Source organism: Callithrix jacchus, chromosome 4 (genome assembly GCF_049354715.1).
Source record: "Callithrix jacchus isolate 240 chromosome 4, calJac240_pri, whole genome shotgun sequence".
In the NCBI taxonomy this organism is placed as follows: domain Eukaryota; kingdom Metazoa; phylum Chordata; class Mammalia; order Primates; family Cebidae; genus Callithrix; species Callithrix jacchus.
In genome coordinates, this window is record NC_133505.1 from 173,097,966 (window position 1) to 173,121,361 (window position 23,396).

Genomic DNA, 23,396 nt, shown 5'->3' on the forward strand with positions numbered 1-23,396 from the left:
TTAAAGTAAAAAAGAATAGAGTTGTGAATGAAAGATAGTTCATTTTTCAAGTTTAAAAGGCCAAATCAAGTACTCTTATCAGAAATACAAGCATAGCTATAGGGAATTTTCCTGAAAAACATTTTTCAAGTTTTAATTAAGACTCTGCAAAGCTCAAAGTGGTCTTTGTTGTTGCAAAGATTAAAAATAAATAATCCATGAAGGCCCAGCTCTAATTCATGGCTTTTAAAAAGGAGACTGATGTCTGACATTGCTCTGGAATCAAGCCAAGGTCCCCTTTGAAATGGAATGAACAGATCTGAAAGTATGTTCTGCAGCGTGGAGGGCTCTGTTTGGTTCTCTGAAGAGATGGAGACTGTGTGCACGTCTCTTTGTTAGATCTTAACGTCTCTGATGAGACGGAGACTGTGTGTACATCTCTTTGATAGGTCTTAACCTACGTGTGGCAGCGTGGAGGGCTCTGTTTGGTTCTCTGATGAAACGGAGACAGTGTCCGTCTCTTTGATAGGTCTTAACCTATGTGTGGTGGAGTGTGGAGGACTCCATTTGGTTCTCTGATGAGACAGAGACTGTGTGTCCGTCTCTTTGATAGGTCTTAACCTATGTGTGGCAGCATGGAGGGCTCAGTTTGGTTCTCTGATGAGACAGAGACTGTGTGTCCATCTCTTTGATAGGTCTTAACCTATGTGTGGTGGAGCGTGGAGGGCTCCATTTGGTTCTCTGATGAGACAGAGACTGTGTGTCCGTCTCTTTGACAGGTCTTAACCTTTGTGTGGCAGCGCGGAGGGCTCAGTTTGGTTCTCTGATGAGACAGAGACTGTGTGTCCGTCTCTTTGATAGGTCTTAACCTTTGTGTGGCAGCGCGGAGGGCTCAGTTTGGTTCTCTGATGAGACAGAGACTGTGTGTCCGTCTCTTTGATAGGTCTTAACCTATGTGTGGCAGCGTGGAGGGCTCAGTTTGGTTCCCTGATGAGACAGAGACTGTGTGTCCGTCTCTTTGATAGGTCTTAACCTTTGTGTGGCAGCGCGGAGGGCTCAGTTTGGTTCTCTGATGAGACAGAGACTGTGTGTCCGTCTCTTTGATAGGTCTTAACCTATGTGTGGCAGCGTGGAGGGCTCAGTTTGGTTCCCTGATGAGACAGAGACTGTGTGTCCGTCTCTTTGATAGGTCTTAACCTTTGTGTGGCAGCGTGGAGGGCTCCATTTGGTTCTCTGATGAGACAGAGACTGTGTGTCCGTCTCTTTGACAGGTCTTAACCTATGTGTGGCGGAGCGCGGAGGACTCCATTTGGTTCTCTGATGAGACAGAGATTGTGTGTCCATCTCTTTGATAGGTCTTAACCTTTGTGTGGTGGAGAGTGGAGGGCTCCATTTGGTTCTCTGATGAGACAGAGACTGTGTGTCCGTCTCTTTGACAGGTCTTAACCTATGTGTGGCGGAGCGCGGAGGACTCCATTTGGTTCTCTGATGAGACAGAGATTGTGTGTCCATCTCTTTGATAGGTCTTAACCTATGTGTGGCGGAGAGTGGAGGGCTCCATTTGGTTCTCTGATGAGACAGAGACTGTGTGTCCGTCTCTTTGATAGGTCTTAACCTATGTGTGGCGGAGAGTGGAGGGCTCAGTTTGGTTCTCTGATGAGACAGAGACTGTGTGTACGTCTCTTTGATAGGTCTTAACCTTTGTGTGTCAGCGTGGAGGGCTCAGTTTGGTTCTCTGATGAGACAGAGATTGTGTGTCCATCTCTTTGATAGGTCTTAACCTTTGTGTGGCAGCGTGGAGGGCTCAGTTTGGTTCTCTGATGAGACAGAGATTGTGTGTCCGTCTCTTTGATAGGTCTTAACCTTTGTGTGGCAGCGTGGAGGGCTCAGTTTGGTTCTCTGATGAGACAGAGACTGTGTGTACGTCTCTTTGATAGGTCTTAACCTTTGTGTGGCAGCGTGGAGGGCTCAGTTTGGTTCTCTGATGAGACAGAGACTGTGTGTCCATCTCTTTGATAGGTCTTAACCTATGTGTGGTGGAGCGTGGAGGGCTCAGTTTGGTTCCCTGATGAGACAGAGACTGTGTGTCCGTCTCTTTGATAGGTCTTAACCTATGTGTGGCAGCGTGGAGGGCTCCATTTGGTTCTCTGATGAGACAGAGACTGTGTGTCCGTCTCTTTGATAGGTCTTAACCTATGTGTGGTGGAGCGTGGAGGGCTCAGTTTGGTTCCCTGATGAGACAGAGACTGTGTGTCCGTCTCTTTGATAGGTCTTAACCTTTGTGTGGCAGCGTGGAGGGCTCCATTTGGTTCTCTGATGAGACGGAGACTGTGTGTACATCTTTGTTTTGTGCAGGCACACACAAGTACAGAAGAAGTCTTGGTTCTTTCTCATTTTCCTGGGGTTGTCACTGGTTTCTGGCAGGGAATTCTGCCTCAGCTTTTGGGGTAGATAAAAGGATGAATCTTGGGAATCTGGGCCCTCAGCGATTTTGCAGAGATGCTGCCCTTGCCTTTCAAATGCTGCTGCCCTCACCGGGGGAGGACTATCCCAGGAAATTCTGTGAATAACACTGTGTCTGGGACAGGTGGCAGTGTCTGTGCTCGCCCTGGAACTGGAGGATGAAATAAGTTTCAAAAGAGTTTGTTTCTGTCTTAGAAACGAGAGCCAGGAGCAGTGACAGGGAGCTACCCAGTTAACGCCTGCAGCCTGCGATCACAGGGGCTTCAGGCAAGGATGAGGAAGCAGGAGGACTGTGCCCCTCTCAGGCTGGCTCCACAGGGTTAGCCACGGGAGGAGGGAAAGCCCACCCATGTTAGAAAAATGGAAAGGTTTCATGAGCTTCTCCAGTTTTAATAAGTGAAATGTGTGTGTTTCGTGGCACTGGAAACGTGGGAAGATGAGGGGAGGAAGGAGGAGAGAGGAACAAAGGCATCACACCCTACTTCAGGTTCCCGAAAAACCCAGAGTGCTTCGCAGCCATGCTCACGTGCCCCATTGTGAAGCAAATTTGGGGGGTCATTTTAAATTAGCTGTCTCCCAAAAGGGACTACTTGAAACAAAGGTGGCCGTGCAGCCTTGATCTTCGACAAGGAGTCTCAGTACCTTCCCAACTGCCTCAAAAGCAGGCATTCCGAAAACCCAGGTAACGAGATGCCCCAAGCCTCACAGCCTCATGACTGTGAGGAGCAGAAGGGGGTTCGACGGGGCCGCTTTTACAGGACACGCTCATGCCACGCCAGGCAGTAGATGACCTGGGAGGCCTGCAGGTATAGAAGGAACCACAGGGACCATCCACCCCACCTTCATTTCCCAGAGAAAAGGAGGGACAGGCCCACGACTCTGCAGCTGCCCATAGCCCAGCTGAGTCTAGAAGGCAGAACCCAGACAGCCCGCATGCCACTGTGGGCCGCAAACCAGAAGCTCACAGAGCTGGGGCCATGGCCCCCCGTGGTCCTGCTCTCCTACGTCCTGCTGCCACGCCAAGACCACAGAATCCACCGCTTCCAGCAGCAGGACAGCCCTCCGACACCTAGGGAAAAGAAAACACTGGCCTAGGCTTCTTACAGAATTGGAAAGAATTAGAAAGAAAGGCTGATTTTAAATCCTGAAGACCCAAAATGTCATGCTAATGAAGCATTCGATGAGCAGGGCCTTTTTTCCTCTTCAAGGATAAATCACATCTTCACTAAATAAGGGAAGCTCCTACGTGGTCTTCCTGGAAGCCCACGGACAAGGAACACATTTGTGCTCCCAAGTCCAGGAAGGGAGGACCAAGGCCTCTGTGACAGCCATACTGCTCTCTGCCTCTGGCTGGGCAGGTGCTGACTAGAGCTGACTCCTGCACACACAGGGTCCCGGGACAAGCCCTTGTGCCTCCGAACAAGCCTTGCTCAAACAGAAAATGATGAGCACAATTTTACAGCCTTGTCATAAAGATGGGAGGAGAGGACAGGTGTGCGTGCTTGGCAGGTGCGGCTCGCTAGGCGAATGCAGGATCGTGGAAGTCACTAGCAGAAAAACACTCTGTGAACAAGACTGGTGGGTGAGCGCACAGAAACAGCAGTGACGTTCACATCCACAGACAGAGCGCTTGCACCCGAGCAGGCGCCGTGGGGACCAAGGCATGACGCACCCACAAACCAGTGCTGTCTTCCTGTTATACCACTTGACAAGGAAAGTGGATAGAAACGAAGCAGGAGCAGCGAGGGTCAGGCTCGACTAAACTCCAGGCGCTTCAGCGTGACGGGCTTTGCAGAGCACCTTAAGGAACAACTGCAATTCCTTCAATCCACTTTAGTTCATGCATATTCACTGGGGGCTCTGTGTGGTCCGGGAATGGGACACAAAGATGAGCCAGACACAACCTCTACCTTCCCGGATCTTGTCACTCAGTAAATATCTGTGGCTGGCCCAGCTGCCTGGCCAGTAAAGCTGCCCCTCCAGCCCTCATTTCCTTCCTCCACAGATGCATATTCTCCTGCTTTCCTTACAGTGCCACGTGTCACGAATGCCCTGTCACAGGGTTCCAGCCAGTGAGAAGCACAGAGAAGTCCCAGGGGCTTCCAGAAAAGCTTTGCTTTCATGATGAAAGGGACAGAGGCAGCCGGCCCCATCCAGTTCCCTTTTTCTTTCTCCTGCAGTGAGGACGTGATGCTGGGAGCTGCTGCAGCCGCGTTGTCATCACAAGGCACTGAGCGTCAGGATGAGAAGGCGGTGCACTGAGGATGGGAAACAAAGCCACAAGAAGAGCTGGGCTCCTGACAGCAGCAGCTCAGCCGCTCACGTCTGCAACTCAGCCGCCACCACGCGGCGTGTTAATAAGAGAAAATGAAACTGAAACTGCGATTTGGAAAACTAAATTAATTGGATAAAAAGTTTAAAATTATTTAAGGGTTCTATTCCTTGCAGCTGAAAGCAATTCCTATGGACACACCTGTTTTCATCAGTGAATTCTGTAAGTTTCTGGTCTGACCTGCTTTAAGTGCCATCGTAGGATTCAAGTCAGATAATGACTGTCTTAGCGCAGTGCCAAGGCACCCTCTCTTCCTCACCAACAGCACCGTGCCGGGAGAATCCTGAGGCTCGGAGAACGACCTTTTCTCCTGGTTCATTAGAAATCCACCCAGGCAGGGCGACATCGGAGCTACCCAGAGGACCAACTCAAAAACAACAGAGAAGTTCTTCTGCTCTGCTGAAAGTGAACACCATATATTAACAGCACTTGGAAATTGAGAGACTCCCTGAAGCTCATCTAGCCCAACCCGCTCATCCTGATGAATCTGCCTCACAGATGAATTTTGTTACCACCAGGCCTGCTTTACAAGAGCTTCTGAAAGAAGCATTATACATAGAAAGGAACAACCAGTATTAGCCTTTCTAAAAATATACCAAAAAATAAAGAGCATCAACATAAAGAAAAATTTACATCAACAAATGGATAAAACAGCCAGTCAACATCAAATGGCAGTAACCCTAAATTTAAGTCGACTAAATCCCCCAATCAAAAGATACAGCCAAAACCCAACTGTATGCTACATCCAGACCCATTTCACATGCAAGGATACACAAAGACTCAAAACAAAGGGATGGAGAAAGACTTACCAACCAAATGGAGAGCAAAAATAAATAAATAAATGAAAAGCAGGAGTTGCAATTCTCCCATCTGATAAAATAGATTTCACAGCAACAAAGATCTAGTGGTAAAAGGATCAATGCAACAATAAGAGCTAACGATCCTAACACCCAGATACATAAGACCCATAAAGAGATTTAGACTCAACGAGACAGAAAATTAATAAGGACATCCAGGACTTGTACACAGATCCGGAACAAGTAAACTCAATAAATATTTATAGAGCTCTCCACTTTAAATACACAAAATATTGATCCACCATTATTAATACCCACTTTTAGAATAAAGCAATATTCCCGTTCTCTCTCCCTCTTTTTCTTCCTCTTTCTTCCTCTCCTTCACTCCTTTTTTTTTCTTTCTTTCCTTCTCAAAAAAAAAATAAAAAAGAAAAGAAAAGAAAAAAATCCGCCCAGGCAGGGCGACATCGGAGCTATCCACCCACCCTCTCCCACCTCCCACGGGGCCTCCCAGGGCTGTGTGGCGGAGGCCGTGCTTACACGCAGCAGCACAGGGAACGCTGGAGGAGAGCCACAGACACAATAAAGGCGCAGCCCAGGGTCACGGAAAAGAAGAGCTCGGGGGCAGCGGTTGAAAAGCCTGATGAAATGAGAGCAGGGCTCTAGACGTGGGCAGCCTTCCGGGTTGAGAGATGTGTGGAAATGACATGAAAATGTTTCTGTGCATTTCGTGGAAGTTTACGGCATGGCAAACTCAATTCTAAGGCAGGCGTGCTTAGTGGCTTGAGAACCGCTGCGCCAAGCAGTAAGCCCCTGATCGCCTCCATCTAGGAAGGGTCACTTCCGCATTGCTGTTAGTGCTGACGGAGACAATGACAGGGACCCAATTGAATTCACCACCTGGAAGACTCAGAACAGAACCGGGACACGGCATTTGGACAAACTAGGGTGCCGCGATTCCTTGGCTTAGCTGAGGGGCACATTTCTCAGCTTGCCCCTGTCTCCAAACCCACCCTCATGGTTATGAAACACCACCTCCCCTACCTCCCCCTCACACAGTGACAAATGGGGGTCTGCAAACAAAAGGCCAGACCACACCCAGATTTGGGAAAACTGCAGTGAAAGGGCAACTTCAGGACACAGGGTCGGGCACGGGCCCCTCCTGCCTGGCCCAGCCCAGGCTGTCCCTTGGTACAATCTAAGCTGCGTCTCCCATGATTGCGGACCCTGCCTTCATGGGGTGAGGTCTTGCTCATGACAGGCCTCATGTGGATACGGGACTCTGGCCACTGAGGGTGAGCGCTGAGCCCTTGCTGCATTTCCCGAGCCGAGTCACTGTGTAATCGGGGGTGTGCACCAGGGCCAGTGAGTGAAGGGCTGAGGCACAGGCAGCTTTAGGAGCCACACGTCTCTTGGAAATGTGGCTGTGACCCTGCCTGACGCAACCGTAACCACTGATGAAAAGGAGGAGTCCTGAGGATTCTTGGTTTGAGGGGTCCCAGTAACAAAAAAGTGGCAAAAACTGTTTGGCAGATTCCTTCAAGCCACGAACCCTACACACACCTGTGAGCGCATACATACATGCACTCAGACACATGCACACACACACACACACGCACGCACATGCGTACACACTGCCCTATGTGTTCTGCAGCAGGACCCTCTGTCTGACCAGGCGTCCTCTCTGGTCTTGAGCCTCTCCATCCTGGGCCTTCCATCTCATTATCGCCCCCAGCCGGCATCTCGGTGACTTGGGGCTGCTCGGCTAGGGACTTTGGCCTTGTCCGTGGCACTGCTGGCTAATGCCCCTCCAAGGAAGCTGCCCCTGTCTGGGTGACGGTCCCCCAGCCTCTCAGACCCTTGAGTGGGGACAGCCCTGTAAAATGTGTGAAGTGACCTGCTGGCAAGTTTTCATCCAGTGCACTGGACACAGTCCTCTCCACAGACACCAGCGCGGGGCCTTGGCAGCTGGTGTAGGGACTGGGTCCATCAGTATCTCTACGCACCGTGGCATGTATGCATTGTGGCATGGGTGGCACAGATGCCACTACAGGGTGAGTCTACACTCTCCAGCCACGTGGGCTGCAATCCAGTCTAGACTCTGTCTCTTCCATGTCACTACTGGCAGTGTGGAGATTCCCAACAGGACTTTCCCAACGTCAGGAGATGTTTGATCATCACAGGGTGGCGGTGCGGACACTTGTAAACAGCCCCAGTGCACGGATTAGCTCCCAAAACAAGAATTAACCCGCCCACAATGTGCAGAGCCATGGCCGAGACACCGTCCTCCAGCCCCAGGCCGTGGTGTGGACATTTCATAATCGATGCAATGATTTCCCTCTTGATTGACACTTGCTTCGTCTTCAGGTCTTTGTTAAACAGGAAGACCTTCTGCAAACGCCGTTTCTTCGTGTCCCTGTTACGCGGGTATGGCTATTTCTTTGGAGAGATTTCTGGCCGTAAAACTTCTGGGCAAAAGGGTCGGTACAGTTAGCATTCTGATGGTTTGACCAAGGTGCTGAAATGTTGCAGGGATTTACTCTCTTGACACCCACGTGCCCTGGACTTTCTGGACGGGCCTGCAGTGACCGGTGGACACTGCAGGCAGAACGTGGCAGCACACCCTGTGATGTCACCCGCACCATGGCAGCTCACTGTGTCACCTGCTCTCCTGGTAGCCACGCACAGCGCGCACAAGTTCCCAGTGACAGGGAGGAATTGCTTTACTGAGTTGTGTGAAGAATGGAAACAGGCTGAATGGACAAAGCTGTCGATGACAGGAGATCACTGAGAAGTATGTAGAGTGGAATTTAACATATCTGCTTGCATGGAGGAGAACTGCCTCCTAAAACAGCTACGGGGCGTTCTTACATAAACTAAAGAATTCCTAGGAAGATGAATCTGCAGGAAGGAATAGCGATTTATGTGATAAAAATCCGGATTAGAAGTTGGATGTAAATGTGTTCAGTTAGGTGAATACAACTGTAAACATTCATTACAAGATGAAATTCATGGGAATTGCTATGCAGTACTTTAAAAACATTGACGCTGATTTTTAAAAAATCACCTTAACTCCTTTCTTCTAAGATCACAAAGTTATACATCAATTGGATCATACTGTGAAAACTTTACTGTGGAGTAGGAAAATACTTTTGATTAGCTTCACTTTTAGTCACTGAAAGATTGCAAATTAAGGCAAAACTTCCCTGCAGAAGAAGCTAATGGGGGGAAGAAGTTAATGTGTCCGTCTTTCTTTGGGGTTGACGCAAGCAGAGGAAGATCTAGTGTTTTTCCAAAATGAAAATTTCCTGATTTAACTTTTGCCTTCCCCTGTGATATGTCTTCCACCTACGGGGTTAGAGTTAGGAAACATAACTGAATGTGTTGCTTTCATTTTCCTGTAATGAAATAAGCTGAAACCCCCGCTCCTCGTGCCATCTGACTCTGAGACAACACGGTCACCGCCATGCCCTAAGACGTGCCCAGCCCGCAGAGTAACCCTCAATATATTGTCACATACACACAGAGAAAATCCATCAGTAGTTAATATTAAAATGAGTTTCATAGATGTGGAAGTTTCTTAATTGAAGGAGGATTAAATTAGAAGCAGCTACTCAATGTTTCTGTCCTTAGCTTATAAACTCTCAATTGACTTTCAAACGTCAAATTGGTGGAAGAACATTACAATTTTGTGTAAAACCAGTGGCTTTTAGAGAAGAGCTTCTGGCACTTTGGCAGTGACTATGTGTTTTAGAAGCTGTGAAGGGGCCTTTGTCCCTGGAGCACAGATGGCATGTGACATATTTCAACCTCTAGGTGAGGTCTGATTTCAGTGACCTCGGTCGGCGTTGGACCCGAGCGGAAGGGTGGCCCGCCAGGCTCGTAGGGCAGCACCCTGCATGTCCCCGTGGTGGGGTGTCCCAGGGACTCTTACCTAGCCGGTTGCAGGGGTTCCGTTTGAAAAGAGCTCGCAGCAAACTCTGTGCCTCCCCACTGAGGAACTGCGGCATCCCCAGCTTGGCTCTGAAAAACAGAATCCTATTTTAGGAGAACAAGGACAAGCTGTAAAGAGGGCCTCAGTCAGCATTCGGAGACCTCAATCACCGTCACCCGGAGGAGCTGTGCTCCAACATGTTGGCCTTGGGAACTTTTATGCTTTAAAGGTTACTGAGGACACCAAAGAGCTTTTGTGTATATGGACTACAGCTGTGATATTTATCGCAGTAGCAAGTAAAGGTGAGAAATCGATATAATTGCTATTTACTAATTTAATAAATATTTTTATTAGTAATAAGTGTATTAGTTAATAAGAAAATCATTTAAAATAATGATAACAATCCCATTAACATAACATTGTTAATGGAAATTACCCGTTTTCCCAAACAAGCGTATCATAAAGCCTTTAGTGCACCGTTGTGCATTTTGATGGGTCTCTTCCTGGCTCCACAGGAGACAGCTGGGCTCTCGCCTGCCCTGTGCTCGGGCTGTTGCGATGTTACAAGGAAACCCTGCAGGACCTGCAAGCCCGGGAGGGTGTCAGGGTCCCCAGAGCATACTGAGAACCCTGGCACACGGCGTGGTGCCTCCCTTCAGAAATTCTCCATCCCTCCCAAGCGGAAGGCCATGAGGCCACGCCTGTGACTTGCGGTTGGGGATTATCGCAGCTTTAGAAGAAGTAAAGAACTTTTTCTCCCTTAAAATTCAAACCAACAGCGAGAGTCCCCGCAAAGGTCCTGACTTTCAGCTACCGGTGTCTGCTGCAGTTTGAGGTCCCTTGACGGAGGAGAAGGCTGATTAACTAAAGTCACTCCCCACCTTTACAAAAGGGTCCTCGCGATGGGGCTTCCTTTACTCCCTCTCTCCTTCCATCCACACAAGAACTGAGCATACAACAGCCAAGCTGGCGTGTTTTAGGTGAGTCTCAATTTTATAAAAGTTATGTGTCCATTTGCAAGCAAGTTGGTCAGAGCAGCTAATAAGGACAAAGGGCTTTATGACTCTTCCATCTAGTGGCCTCACTTTGGAAGGAACTGATTAGGGGCTCCCAGGCTTTGTTTCCCGCCCCCCTTCCATCTGCTCCGGGCCAGTGATGGTCGACGGGCAGTGTCTCCTCACATTTAGGACGCTGTGGAAGTTGGCACAGGGCTCAGACTTCTCCCTACGGCCCAAGAGCAAAACCTTGGCTTGGTAAATGATTCTTCATGAGAATTAAGCAGAAAATAGTTTGTATCTAGTCACAGGGGCAAAATGACACTGAGACCTGCCAGGGTCAACCAGGAGGGCTCTACGAATGGGGTCAGCAGGTGTGGAGGGAAGGGAGATCTCTGCTCCTGTGATCTCTCTGGACAAGGCCCTGTAGGCCTTGTGTCTTTTCGCGTCTATACTTCTGGGAGGTCTTCAGTCTTCACGTTTGAAAACCAGCCACTCAGTACACATTCTAAGTGACTTAATGATGGGAAACTTGATCTATAATAGAAGTGTTCATTCAGAACCACGCAGCAGGATAAGCCAAACCAGCAACTGCTCCCTTGACCCCCGTCATCACAATGCCCAGCACCCTAGCACCACCGCTACTGGTGGAAGAGCGCTACCATTTTGGAAAACCACTGACAATACTTTGGCACTGTAAGCCTAGCAATGTAATGAGAACACCACAGGTTCAGAGGCGGCAGCTCTTGATACCGGAAGGTGCTTACAGGTCTCAGGGGTGGCTCCCACGCTACTCACTTGAGGATGAGGGCCATGGTCTCCTTCCTGTCCTTTCCCTGGAACGGCAGGGACCCCGTGAGCATCTCGAACTGCAACAACACAGAGCATAGTGAGTTCATTCACCCAGACGGACCCGGCTTAACAGGAGAGCGCCCTAGTAGGGCAGCCTGCAACTCACATCCATTTCCTCATTCAAAATCCCCTCAGTCAAGTGTAGACCCTGGTCGACGTGCTTGGGGTACACCAGTGACTAAAACTGCCTCACAGGGCTTGTGTTTCAGCGGGTGAGACGGGTGAGAGACAGACGTGGTAGGCAATCACGCTCTGTGGCAGGCCAGCAGGCACCAGGTACGACAGAGAAGAGGCCGAGCGGGGCTGGGCGGTTTGGGAGAACACATCTTACACGCGGTTTAGGACCCTGTCCTGCCCTGGCCGGTGTCATGGCAAGGATGAGCAAGGAGGAGGAGAACGCTCGTGTGAATACCCGTGCATGCCAGGGCGGGCGGAGGCCAGAGAGCTTCCAGCATGAGATAGACCTGACCATGCCATTAGCCTCTGATAAGGACAGTATGGCGCCAGCAACCTCTCAGGTACAGCGCCGCACCATATGTCCTTATTTTGTTATGACTGGATGCAGGCCAGGACAGAGCGTGAGATAAGGAGAGGACGGAGGGCAGCCTTTTCCGAGCGGGGTTTCTTTCCTGCACCAACTCCCCCGGCACATGCAGGGTGATTACACGCACTCTGGAAGCAGTGGCCTGGAATGGTCTTATCAGAGCAAGATGCACAGCTGACTGCTTCTCAGAAAGAAACTAGGGCAGCAGCAGCAACCAATCTTTTCATCAAAATAAGATCCCGAGTCTAAGTGAAATGTGCCCAAGGATCAATCCTCCTGCACGTCTTTCACGTCAGTTTAAATTACAAGGAAGCAGGTGTTTGCAAGGTCTTTCTGAATTCTCCCTAGGCTTTATTTTTATTGTGTGTGTCTCTGCCCTTTTAGAAATCACCCTCCAGCATTCCTCCTTTGCAGTCTGAAAATCCTGATAGATACGCAAAGGACAAAGACCAGAAAAATCACGCAGAATTCCGTTACCCAAAGACACCCAAAATTTACATGTGTTAGTTCCTCATAGTACTTTTCTCAAGCTGTTTTTTGTTTTAAAAACATACAAGGTTTTGTATACTAACTTTTCACAGAATAATATAAAACTTTCAATGCTTATGATGAAATCTGTGTAATATCACTTAAAAATATGTGGATATGCCGACACGTTAACAGTGTGTCTACTGCTGTACACTTGGGCATTCCCAATTTTCTGCTATTGTAAGTAATATTAAAATGTGCACAGATGTTTTCCCGAGATTTGGATTTATTCTAATGACAGGCTGCTAGGAGTGACATTATAAGCTTAAAGAAACGAATGCATTTAAGGTTTTATTATTACCAGTCTGCTTTCCAAAAACAACACTTTAAAAGAAATGGAAACTTTTCTGCCAGTTCTGATGTTTGAAGCCTGTTCTTTCACATTAAAATTTTCTGTCCATCCTGTGCACAGAATAAGTGAGGGAACTCAGAGCAGACAGGCTGCAGGTAATCAATAAATATTAAAGTAATACGAAGCGAGCAGAAGGGGTCCAGAGGAGACTGAAAAAGACACAAGTGTGATTACACTGAAGAGGCCTCAACGCTCTGGCAGACGAGCTGTGCACCTGCTGAAACAGGATGAACGTGCATAAGCTGATCTAGCACACTGAAGTATCTCTCAAAACAGAATTGTATTAGCAAAGGGAACTCCTTTCCTATTCTGCTCTTTTTTTCTTTTCTTTCTTTCTTGAGTCTGTTAACAGCACCCATGAAATCCCATTTCCAAGGACAAGCCTTGTGGCTACGTGAAATGAGAAAGCTGTCATCCCATACACACCGTTCAATCCTTGGTACACAAATGGTGCCTGACCCAATGCCCAGATGGCATTTATTTTTTCCCGATGGACTGGGATGTTGCACACATTTGTTTGGTTCCTTTTTTTTGAGATAGCGTCTTGCTCTGTCACCCAGGCTGGAGTGCAATGTCACAATCTCGGCTCACTGTAACCTCTTCCTCCTGGGTTCAAGCAATTCTACTGTCCCCACCTCCCTAGTAGCTGGGACTACAGGTGCACGCCACTGTGCCTGGCTAATTTTCGTTGTTGTTTTTTATTTTTGTTTTTTCCAGTAAAGATGGGGTTTTGCCATGTTGACCAGGCTGGTCTTGAACTCCTAACCTCAAGTGATTCACCCACCTGGGCCTCCCAAAGTGCTGTGATTACAGGCATGAGCCACTGCACCCGGCCTGGTGATTTTATAGCTTTTGAAGATGACTCCCTGGTGATCAGGGACCCTCCACTGCTCTGTGTTTTTCTCTCCTCCTCCTCCTCTTCCTCCATCCACATGGTAGGAGGTGCCCAACCATCCATTCAGCCAGAGAACACCCAGCACAGCATCCACAGGTATTCAATATCTGCTTCTTGGTGACGAAGGCACTGCTGATGGTGGGGGATGCCGAGGGTGAGCCGTGGCCTTTGCGGCCTCCCCCAGCCATGGGGCTCTGCTGCCTTTCCTGTCCCCTTATCCACCCCTTTCTGTGGAGAAGGGAGAGCATTTCAGTTTGATCATCTGAATCTCCCTGCCAAGGAACTTTTCAGTGCTGAAGCGTTACTGACTCAGGTTACTGACGAATTTCTTGTGACGTTATTTACAGTGACTTCTGCTGTGGTGTTGAATGGCACTGAGGCTGGCCAAGCCTTCCTGGGTGAACTGAGAGAAGCCAACGTTCATCTTGGGGTCCCACAGTCAAGCAAACATACCAGGGGAGGGGGCACTCCAAGGGATTCTTTTCCAATTGGCACCAAGGCCGGACTGCAGGCAGGCACAGAGGGGCCCGAGGAGACGCGGCCACAGCTTTCCAGAGTGTAGGCCTGATGCTTCCAGGAAGATAATCAGACAGACATAATGCAGGGTTTCTTAACTGGGGGCACCGCTGCCAGCCTGGGGACATCTCGTAATGACTGAAGGCATTTGTGACTGCCATGCCCAGGGGCCCGGGTGCCGTAGGTGTCCGACGAGGGAGGCATGGGGATTGTTAAACATCATATGACATGCAGGGTGTCCCAAGACAAGGAAGGGTCCGGCCCCAACCTCAACAGCGCAGGCTGAAGAGCCTCGTCTAAAGGGACAGCTGAGGAACCCAGAAGGAGTGGCAGCCCTGGGGCACAGGCAGGACACACATTTCGGAGGCCAGGGGTGCTCGGGCAGGGGAAGGAGGAGACTCTGGGGAGATCCTCGGTGACAGAAGCCTCGATTTCAAGTTTTCTTGGCTGATCACCTCATTCTTGAAAGGGCACCAAAAGCGACCTAACATTCTAATCCGGAGACAGGCGAGGACAACCTGCCCTGAGATGGATCACTGGAAGTGGCAGCAGAGCTGGCTTTGCAGGACGTGGAGGCCTGGGCCTCTGACAGCTGTGTTTATCCACCACAGACACCCACCCTCTAATCTGAGCTGCCCCCTCCTTGTGCCGCACCCCACCCCCTGTGCCAACAGTCTCAGTCTCAAAACAGACTTGGAAGGTGCCATCCAAGGATACGTCACACAGCACCTGAGGCGGGACATCCAGAACATTCCAGGCCGTGGTTAAGAAATGGGAGAAGGATAAAGCAGACTCATGAAACCAGAGTGCTCAAGAGATGCTTTAAATGTCTGCAAAACACAACCCAAATGTCCTTCTAGAAACTGGCCCAGCCCGGCATAGAGCAAGGCTAGGGATTCTGCAAACGTCACCACGCCGTGGCCGCCAGGTCTTCACGTTCTCCAGATGCCAGCTCCTAATTTCAGACACGGACTTTTATTCGGGGACACTGACTTCCCGCCACCGGCACAGGTTTCCTTCCTTTGAGGTCTGTGGAGGACACCTGTGGGTGCGGCTCCTTGGGAAGAGACCCCAGCACCCATCCATCTCCAGGGACGATGGCCACCCACATGCAAGGACCACTTCCTGGGCACACAGCCTCCAGGGTAAGCCTTCTTTTAAAACGAGGCCCCTCACACACACAAGGGCTCTGCACGGATCCCCTTACGAGGCTTGGGTAACATGTGACTTGAAAGGTCACCGAGGCCAACCTCTGAGCTGCAAATGAGAATTCATAACTTCTGATGCCACCCACAGAAGTGTGGAAAGCACGGGGCCACCACCGTCAAGACCTTTGCCTGTGTGTGGCCGGTCACCACGTGGGCAGCCGAAACTCAAGAACGTGTTTCTGGGAGAATGATGTGATCTTGAGCCTGACCCTTGGGCTCTTTGAGCCTTCGTTTTCATTTTTGTGCACAGCATGGATACAGTCTCTCCTGTTTGGCTTGGAGATTGCCTGCTTGAGATCAAATGTGAAGAGGTCCAGGCAGCCTTAGCTTGTGGTCACCCCTGCGACAGCCAGCCCCGGACCGGGCTTGAGAGTGACACAGCAGATCTGGAGCCAGACCCCATTGCCAGCTGTCACGAGACATTGAATGTGGGATGATCCCAGCAAATAGGTGAACAATTCAGTAAGAAATGTCCTGTGTGCAGGGAGGCACGTGGAAGAGGCTCCTGGTGTGCCAACGTGCCGGGCAGTGCTGGGCAAGGCCTCCTTCAGAAGCTCTCCACACTCTAGGGATGGGGAGCGTGGGGACTCCAGGATGGGTGAAGGCCACCGGGTACTGGGTCTGGGGGTGAGTGCCTCTCTGCTTGGGTCTGGGGGTGAGTGCCTCTCTGCTTGGGTCTGGGGGTGAGTGCCTCTCTGCTTGGGTCTGGGGGTGAGTGCCTCTCTGCTTGGGTCTGGGGGTGAGTGCCTCTCTGCTTGGGTCTGGGGGTGAGTGCCTCTCTGCTTGGGTCTGGGGGTGAGTGCCTCTCTGCTTGGGTCTGGGGGTGAGTGCCTCTCTGCTTGGGTCTGGGGGTGAGTGCCTCTCTGCTTGGGTCTGGGGGTGAGTGTCTCTCTGCTTGGGTCTGGGGGTGAGTGCCTCTCTGCTTGGGTCTGGGGGTGAGTGCCTCTCTGCTTGGGTCGGGGGGTGAGTGCCTCTCTGCTTGGGTCTGGGGGTGCCTCTGCTTGGGTCTGGGGGTGAGTGCCTCTCTGCTTGGGTCTGGGGGTGAGTGTCTCTCTGCTTGGGTCTGGGGGTGAGTGTCTCTCTGCTTGGGTCTGGGGGTGAGTGTCTCTCTGCTTGGGTCTGGGGGTGAGTGCCTCTCTCCTTGGGTCTGGGGGTGAGTGCCTCTCTGCTTGGGTCTGGGGGTGAGTGCCTCTCTGCTTGGGTCTGGGGGTGAGTGCCTCTCTGCTTGGGTCGGGGGGTGAGTGCCTCTCTGCTTGGGTCTGGGGGTGAGTGCCTCTCTGCTTGGGTCTGGGGGTGAGTGCCTCTCTGCTTGGGTCTGGGGGTGAGTGCCTCTCTCCTTGGGTCTGGGGGTGAGTGCCTCTCTGCTTGGGTCGGGGGGTGAGTGCCTCTCTTCTTGGGTCTGGGGGTGCCTCTCTGCTTGGGTCTGGGGGTGAGTGCCTCTCTGCTTGGGTCTGGGGGTGAGTGTCTCTCTGCTTGGGTCTGGGGGTGAGTGTCTCTCTGCTTGGGTCTGGGGGTGAGTGTCTCTCTGCTTGGGTCTGGGGGTGAGTGCCTCTCTCCTTGGGTCTGGGGGTGAGTGCCTCTCTGCTTGGGTCTGGGGGTGAGTGCCTCTCTGCTTGGGTCTGGGGGTGAGTGCCTCTCTGCTTGGGTCTGGGGGTGAGTACCTCTCTGCTTCCACCCTGGTGTCTTCACTCCCACGAAGGTCCCCTGGAGGCCTGGCCGGACGCATGCGCTTCTGTCTGTGCTGGGGAATCTCAGGTGAGGGTGACTGGTGTTAAAGAAACTCCATGTGCCAGGAGACACCCACAGAGACAGACAACGATGACAGAAGATGGCAGGTGCTAGAGCAGCGGCAAGCCGGGAGTGCCAAGGAGATACTCCAGCCAGAGCCACCAGCCAGAGCCACCAATCCCACCAGAGTCAGCAAAGGCCACTGGGAGTGGCACTTCTGTCTTAGGGCGGAGGGCAGGAGGGAACCAGGGAGGAGCCTGACACAGCAAGGGGAGCTCTCCGTGGTCTCATGTCCCCTTCTTCTCCCCTCCTCATGTCTCCTTCTTCCCCTCCTCATGTCTCCTTCTTCCCCTCCTCATGTCTCCTTCTTCGCCTCCTCATGTCCCCTTCTTCCCCTCCTCATGTCCCCTTCTTCCCCTCCTCGTGTCCCCTTCTTCTCCTCCTTGTGTCCCCTTCTTCTCCCCTCCTCATGTCTCCTTCCCCTCCTCATGTCTCCTTCTTCGCCTCCTCATGTCCCCTTCTTCCCCTCCTCATGTCCCCTTCTTCCTCTCTTCATGTCCCCTTCTTCCCCTCCTCGTGTCCCCTTCTTCCCCTCCTCGTGTCCTCTTTGGATTGTTCCTTCTATGTCTTTTCTGTTCCCCTAATTTCTTTCTTTCAGCTTCTCCATTTGTTTTTTAAATTTGCAGTGATTAAGACCAGAAAAAAATTAAAGATATATTTTATATTATAAGCTAGGTTTTATGATCTGTTGCTTTAATAGAAGAAACAGAAGAATATCAAATCTCCCCTCCCTCTGTCCCCCCAGAAACCTCACAAAACTAAGTCCATCGGCGTTGGCTTCTGTGTGGTTTTCCGCCTGCGGTTTCTCTGCTAAGGTACTCTCTCCACTCCAGCCTGGACTCTTGGGCTTTTACATATTGGTTCGGCCGAGAGCCGGGTGGCAGCATTTTATCACTTTGTTCATTACACAAAGGCTGATCGGCAGCGCTGCTGTGTGGGCCACTTGTGAGCGCATAGTTACAGGACAGGAACCCCAGACAGGAGGATGCCAGGAGCCCATTCAGGGAGCCTGGATGTGCAGCATGGCCAGCCCTGTTCTCTGGGGGAGTTTGAGATTCTCAGGGGGCAAGGGGTATAAGAACTGAAATCTCTCCTGAAGCCACAGACGATAAGCTTGGACCCGTAGCCCAGCATTGGCAAAGGCAATGTCAGACTTCCCAGCAAAACCTGCCCCAGCGTGGGAGGTCTCCACAGGCCTGTTACCCTGCTGTCACCGACCACTCACCAGCCAGAGTCACACAGGAAACCGACATATTTGGAAGGGAGTGGAGCTGTCTATACAGAAATCACCTCCAAGACAGCAAAGCCAACCTAACTGTCTCACTGACGTAACTAAACAAAAACATTTTCAGTAGAAGAAAAGCAGAGGTGGTCTCCGAGGTGACCACAGGGGACTTAGCTCGGGGGTCTCCACATGGAGAGGGAAGCAGAGGTGGTCTCAGAGGTGACCACAGGGGACTTAGCTCGGGGGTCTCCACATGGAGAGGGAAGCAGAGGTGGTCTCAGAAGTGACCACAGGGGACTTAGCTCGGGGGTCTCCACATGGAGAGGGAAGCAGAGGTGGTCTCAGAGGTGACCGTGGGGGACTTAGCTTGGAGGTCTCCATATGGAGAGGGAAGCAGAGGTGGTCTCAGAGGTGACCGTGGGGGACTTAGCTCGGGGGTCTCTCTGTAGAGAGGGAAGCAGAGGTGGTCTCAGAGGTGACCGTGGGGGACTTAGCTCGGGGGTCTCTCTGTAGAGAGGGAAGCAGAGGTGGTCTCAGAGGTGACCATAGGGGACTTAGCTCGGGGGTCTCTCTGTAGAGAGGGAAGCAGAGGTGGTCTCAGAGGTGACCGTGGGGGACTTAGCTTGGAGGTCTCCATATGGAGAGGGAAGCAGAGGTGGTCTCAGAGGTGACCGTGGGGGACTTAGCTCGGGGGTCTCTCTGTAGAGAGGGAAGCAGAGGTGGTCTCAGAGGTGACCATAGGGGACTTAGCTCCGGGGTCTCTCTGTAGAGAGGGAAGCAGAGGTGGTCTCAGAGGTGACCGTGGGGGACTTAGCTCGGGGGTCTCTCTGTAGAGAGGGAAGCAGAGGTGGTCTCCGAGGTGACCGTGGGGGACTTAGCTCGGGGGTCTCTCTGTAGAGAGGGAAGCAGAAGTGGTCTCAGAGGTGACCGTGGGGGACTTAGCTCGGGGGTCTCTCTGTAGAGAGGGAAGCAGAGGTGGTCTCCGAGGTGACCGTGGGGGACTTAGCTCGGGGGTCTCTCTGTAGAGAGGGAAGCAGAGGTGGTCTCCGAGGTGACCGTGGGGGACTTAGCTCGGGGGTCTCTCTGTAGAGAGGGAAGCAGAGGTGGTCTCCGAGGTGACCGTGGGGGACTTAGCTCGGGGGTCTCTCTGTAGAGAGGGAAGCAGAGGTGGTCTCAGAGGTGACCATAGGGGACTTAGCTCGGGGGTCTCTCTGTAGAGAGGGAAGCAGAGGTGGTCTCCGAGGTGACCGTGGGGGACTTAGCTCGGGGGTCTCTCTGTAGAGAGGGAAGCAGAGGTGGTCTCAGAGGTGACCGTGGGGGACTTAGCTCAGGGGTCTCTGTGTAGAGAGGGAAGCAGAGGTGGTCTCCGAGGTGACCGTGGGGGACTTAGTTCGGGGGTCTCTCTGTAGAGAGGGAAGCAGAGGTGGTCTCAGAGGTGACCATGGGGGACTTAGCTCGGGGGTCTCTCTGTAGAGAGGGAAGCAGAGGTGGTCTCTGAGGTGACCGTGAGGGACATAGCTTGGGGGTCTCCACATGGAGAGGGAAGCAGAGGTGGTCTCAGAGGCGCTTTTACGGGACTTAGCTTGGGGGTCTCCGCATGGAGAGGACCTGCCCCTTAGCTGGAACCACTGAATGTCTGAATGGTCGTAAATAATAAACCAGCAGCCTCGTCCTCCTGGCTGAGCTCGTGGGCCCCTGGCTTTCCTGCAGGCATTTTCTCCAGTGTCCAGCCTGTGCTCACGTGTTTAGCTGCATGACTCTCTCTGTTGTGACTTATTTTACCAGTAGGAATGACCAGGAAGGGAAGGCGACTCCACAGGCAGGAGCAGCCACGAGCATAACACAGGCATCTCTGACCGCGAATTGGCTTTCTGGGTTAGGCTGTGGACACTGTTCTCCCAGATGGTCTAATGTATGTCTGCCCCTCAGGGAGAGGTGAGCAGCCTGTGCGGGCACATCAGACACAGCCAGGGTCTGTGAGCTCCTGGGGCCGAGGCCAGGGACCCAAGTGGCAAAGGGCCAGTGAGGCCTTGGACACCAGCTGGGGGTTCCCCAGGTGATACCGCAGGACTCAGCCCTGGGGTTCCCTAGCAAGGGGACGAGGAGTGGCGTGTGGTGGGAAGAGAGGCGGCCTGAACTCTGAAGGGAACCAGGTTTGGCAGGCACATAGTTCACCACACCCCAGCCGGGCAATCTTCTTCCATTTCGTAAAGTTTCCTCCTCTGTGTGATGCACAGGCCAGAGGATGGGATACCCCTGAAATGCTGCCATCCCATCGTCATCCATGTCAGATTCCAGAGCACTCACTGGACATCTGCTCTACCCCGAGGCCATGAGCCCCCTGCCCAGCTGGGAGGGTTGAGTTGGCGGGAGAGTGAGGGAGAGAGGACCCTCTGAGGACTGAGAAAGGAGCCCACACTGTTCCTGGCATGTCACAGAAGACCCAGCCCAAACCAAGTTCCGTTACACATGCTGTCTGCGAGACTGTGACAGACAACAGCCCAAACCAAGTTCCCTTACACACTCTGTCTGCGAGACTGTGACATAGACAATAGCCCAAACCAAGTTCCGTTACACACTGTCTGCGAGACTGTGACATAGACAATAGCCCAAACCAAGTTCCCTTACACACTCTGTCTGTGAGACTGTGACACAGACGACAGCCCAAATCAAGTTCCGTTACACACTGTCTGTGAGACTGTGACACAGACAATAGCCCAAACCAAGTTCCGTTACACACTGTCTGCGAGACTGTGACACAGACAATAGCCCAAACCAAGTTCCGTTACACACTGTCTGCGAGACTGTGACACAGACAATAGCCCAAACCAAGTTCCCTTACACACTCTGTCTGTGAGACTGTGACACAGACGACAGCCCAAATCAAGTTCCGTTACACACTCTGTCTGTGAGACTGTGACATAGACAATAGCCCAAACCAAGTTCCCTTACACACTCTGTCTGTGAGACTGTGACACAGACGACAGCCCAAATCAAGTTCCGTTACACACTCTGTCTGCGAGACTGTGACATAGACAATAGCCCAAACCAAGTTCCGTTACACACTGTCTGCGAGACTGTGACCCAGACAACAGCCCAAACCAAGTTCCGTTACACACTGTCTGCAAGACTGTGACACAGACAATAGCCCAAACCAAGTTCCGTTACACACTCTGTCTGTGAGACTGTGACACAGACGACAGCCCAAATCAAGTTCAGTTACACACTCTGTCTGCGAGACTGTGACCCAGACAACAGCCCAAATCAAGTCAGTTACACTCTGTCTGCGAGACTGTGACACAGACAACAGCTCAAACCAAGTTCAGTTACACACTCTGTCTGTGAGACTGTGACCCAGACAACAGCCCAAATCAAGTTCCGTTACACACTGTCTGTGAGACTGTGACACAGACAATAGCCCAAACCAAGTCAGTTACACACTGTCTGTGAGACTGTGACACAGACGACAGCCCAAATCAAGTCAGTTACACACTGTCTGTGAGACTGTGACCCAGACAACAGCCCAAACCAAGTTCAGTTACACACTCTGTCTGTGAGACTGTGACCCAGACAACAGCCCAAACCAAGTTCAGTTACACACTCTGTCTGTGAGACTGTGACCCAGACAACAGCCCAAACCAAGTTCAGTTACACACTCTGTCTGCGAGACTGTGACCCAGACAACAGCCCAAATCAAGTTCAGTTACACACTCTGTCTGCGAGACTGTGTCAGAAACAACTCACCTTTCCAGACACCGATGCAAAAATGCCTAACTCCATGTACATCTCAGTTCATAACTAAGTGCCAGGATTTTGTGTTTAAATAAGAAAAATATTTTAATATGAAAACCATGGCATCTGTCATCATCATCATGTTAAGCCCAAAGAGCACGAAGGCTCCTCACACTCAAGGGTTCTCCTTTGAATTACAGCCCCACTTGCTGATGGTGGGGACGTGGGAAGGACAGGAGGCTGCTGGGAAGTGCTCGGCCTGGACACCTGTGGCATATCCCAAGCCACACCCTGAGGCACTGCCTTCGCCTGCATTCCGAGGCCTCTGAGCGCACCCGGGGACAGGGGTCCATGTGGGGAAGAGCCGCCATGGCAGGGAAGGGGCCTGGGACAGGCTCACCATGAGCACGCCGAAGGACCACCAGTCGGCACTCTGCGTGTGTCCTCGCCGGTTCACCACCTCGGGCGCCATGTACTCGATCGTCCCACAGAAGGAGTATGCTCTCTTGTCATGGTCAATGGCCTCCTTACTCAGGCCGAAATCTACATGGAAACACAGCACATGCACTGCCTCAGTCTCTGGGTGTGTTCAGGCAGGCATCAGCATCCCTCTGTGGGCCCACCCCTCTCCAGGTGGGCGCAGCAGAGCCCTGCTTAGTGAAAGCAGGACCACGTGAGCGCTTCCCAGAGCCTGTCAGTGCCCAGAGCCCACTGGTGCCTGAAGCTAAAATCCTCAAAACATGAGCAGTTCCTTATGAATCTACATACCCAGGAGGGCCTTGAAACACCACCCAGACTGCAGATGCTCAGCCACTGATGGGAACTTCCACAGGCACATGGAGGCAGGCGCTACAGGGCAGAGGGACCCGGGGTGGAGGGGCAGGTGTGTGGCTGACAGCTACTGGGAAGGGGCCTCCAGCTGTAGGGGACCCAGGGGGAAGGCAGAGTATGGTGAACGCCTGACAACGCCAGGGTGTGGAGAGTACAGACGGGCAGAGGAGGCCTGGGGAGCAGAGGCCCAGCTATGACGGAAGAACAGGGTTCACCAGGTGCCACAGAGCAAGGAAGGGCTTCTGAAGGAAGTGGCCTCAGGGCTGGAAAGAACAGGAGTGCACTGGTTCAGGACCCACAGGTCTGGGGGATGACAGAGTGGCTGAGTGGAGCTGAAACAGGCCCAGCCAGTGGGTAGAGCAGCAGCACCCAGAGAGGCCATGGCCTTCCCCCCCAAACCTGGGAATGGTTTGCCACCTTACGTG

The 23,396-nt window shown here is 51.8% G+C and overlaps 1 protein-coding gene across 9 annotated transcripts in view; it reads right to left on the reverse strand.

Moving 5' to 3' along the window:
* The window catches only part of RPS6KA2 (ribosomal protein S6 kinase A2), a 494,183-nt gene that overhangs the window by 96,838 nt on the left and 373,949 nt on the right, over positions 1–23,396 (reverse strand). For all 9 annotated transcript variants that reach the window (XM_078370459.1, XM_078370453.1, XM_078370456.1 and 6 more), the window contains 3 exons: positions 22,541–22,683; positions 11,299–11,369; positions 9,506–9,594 (listed from right to left, as the gene is read on the reverse strand). In XM_078370459.1, coding sequence (XP_078226585.1) covers positions 9,506–9,594; positions 11,299–11,369; positions 22,541–22,683 — 303 coding nt within the window. The remainder of the gene's footprint in view (positions 1–9,505; positions 9,595–11,298; positions 11,370–22,540; positions 22,684–23,396) is intronic.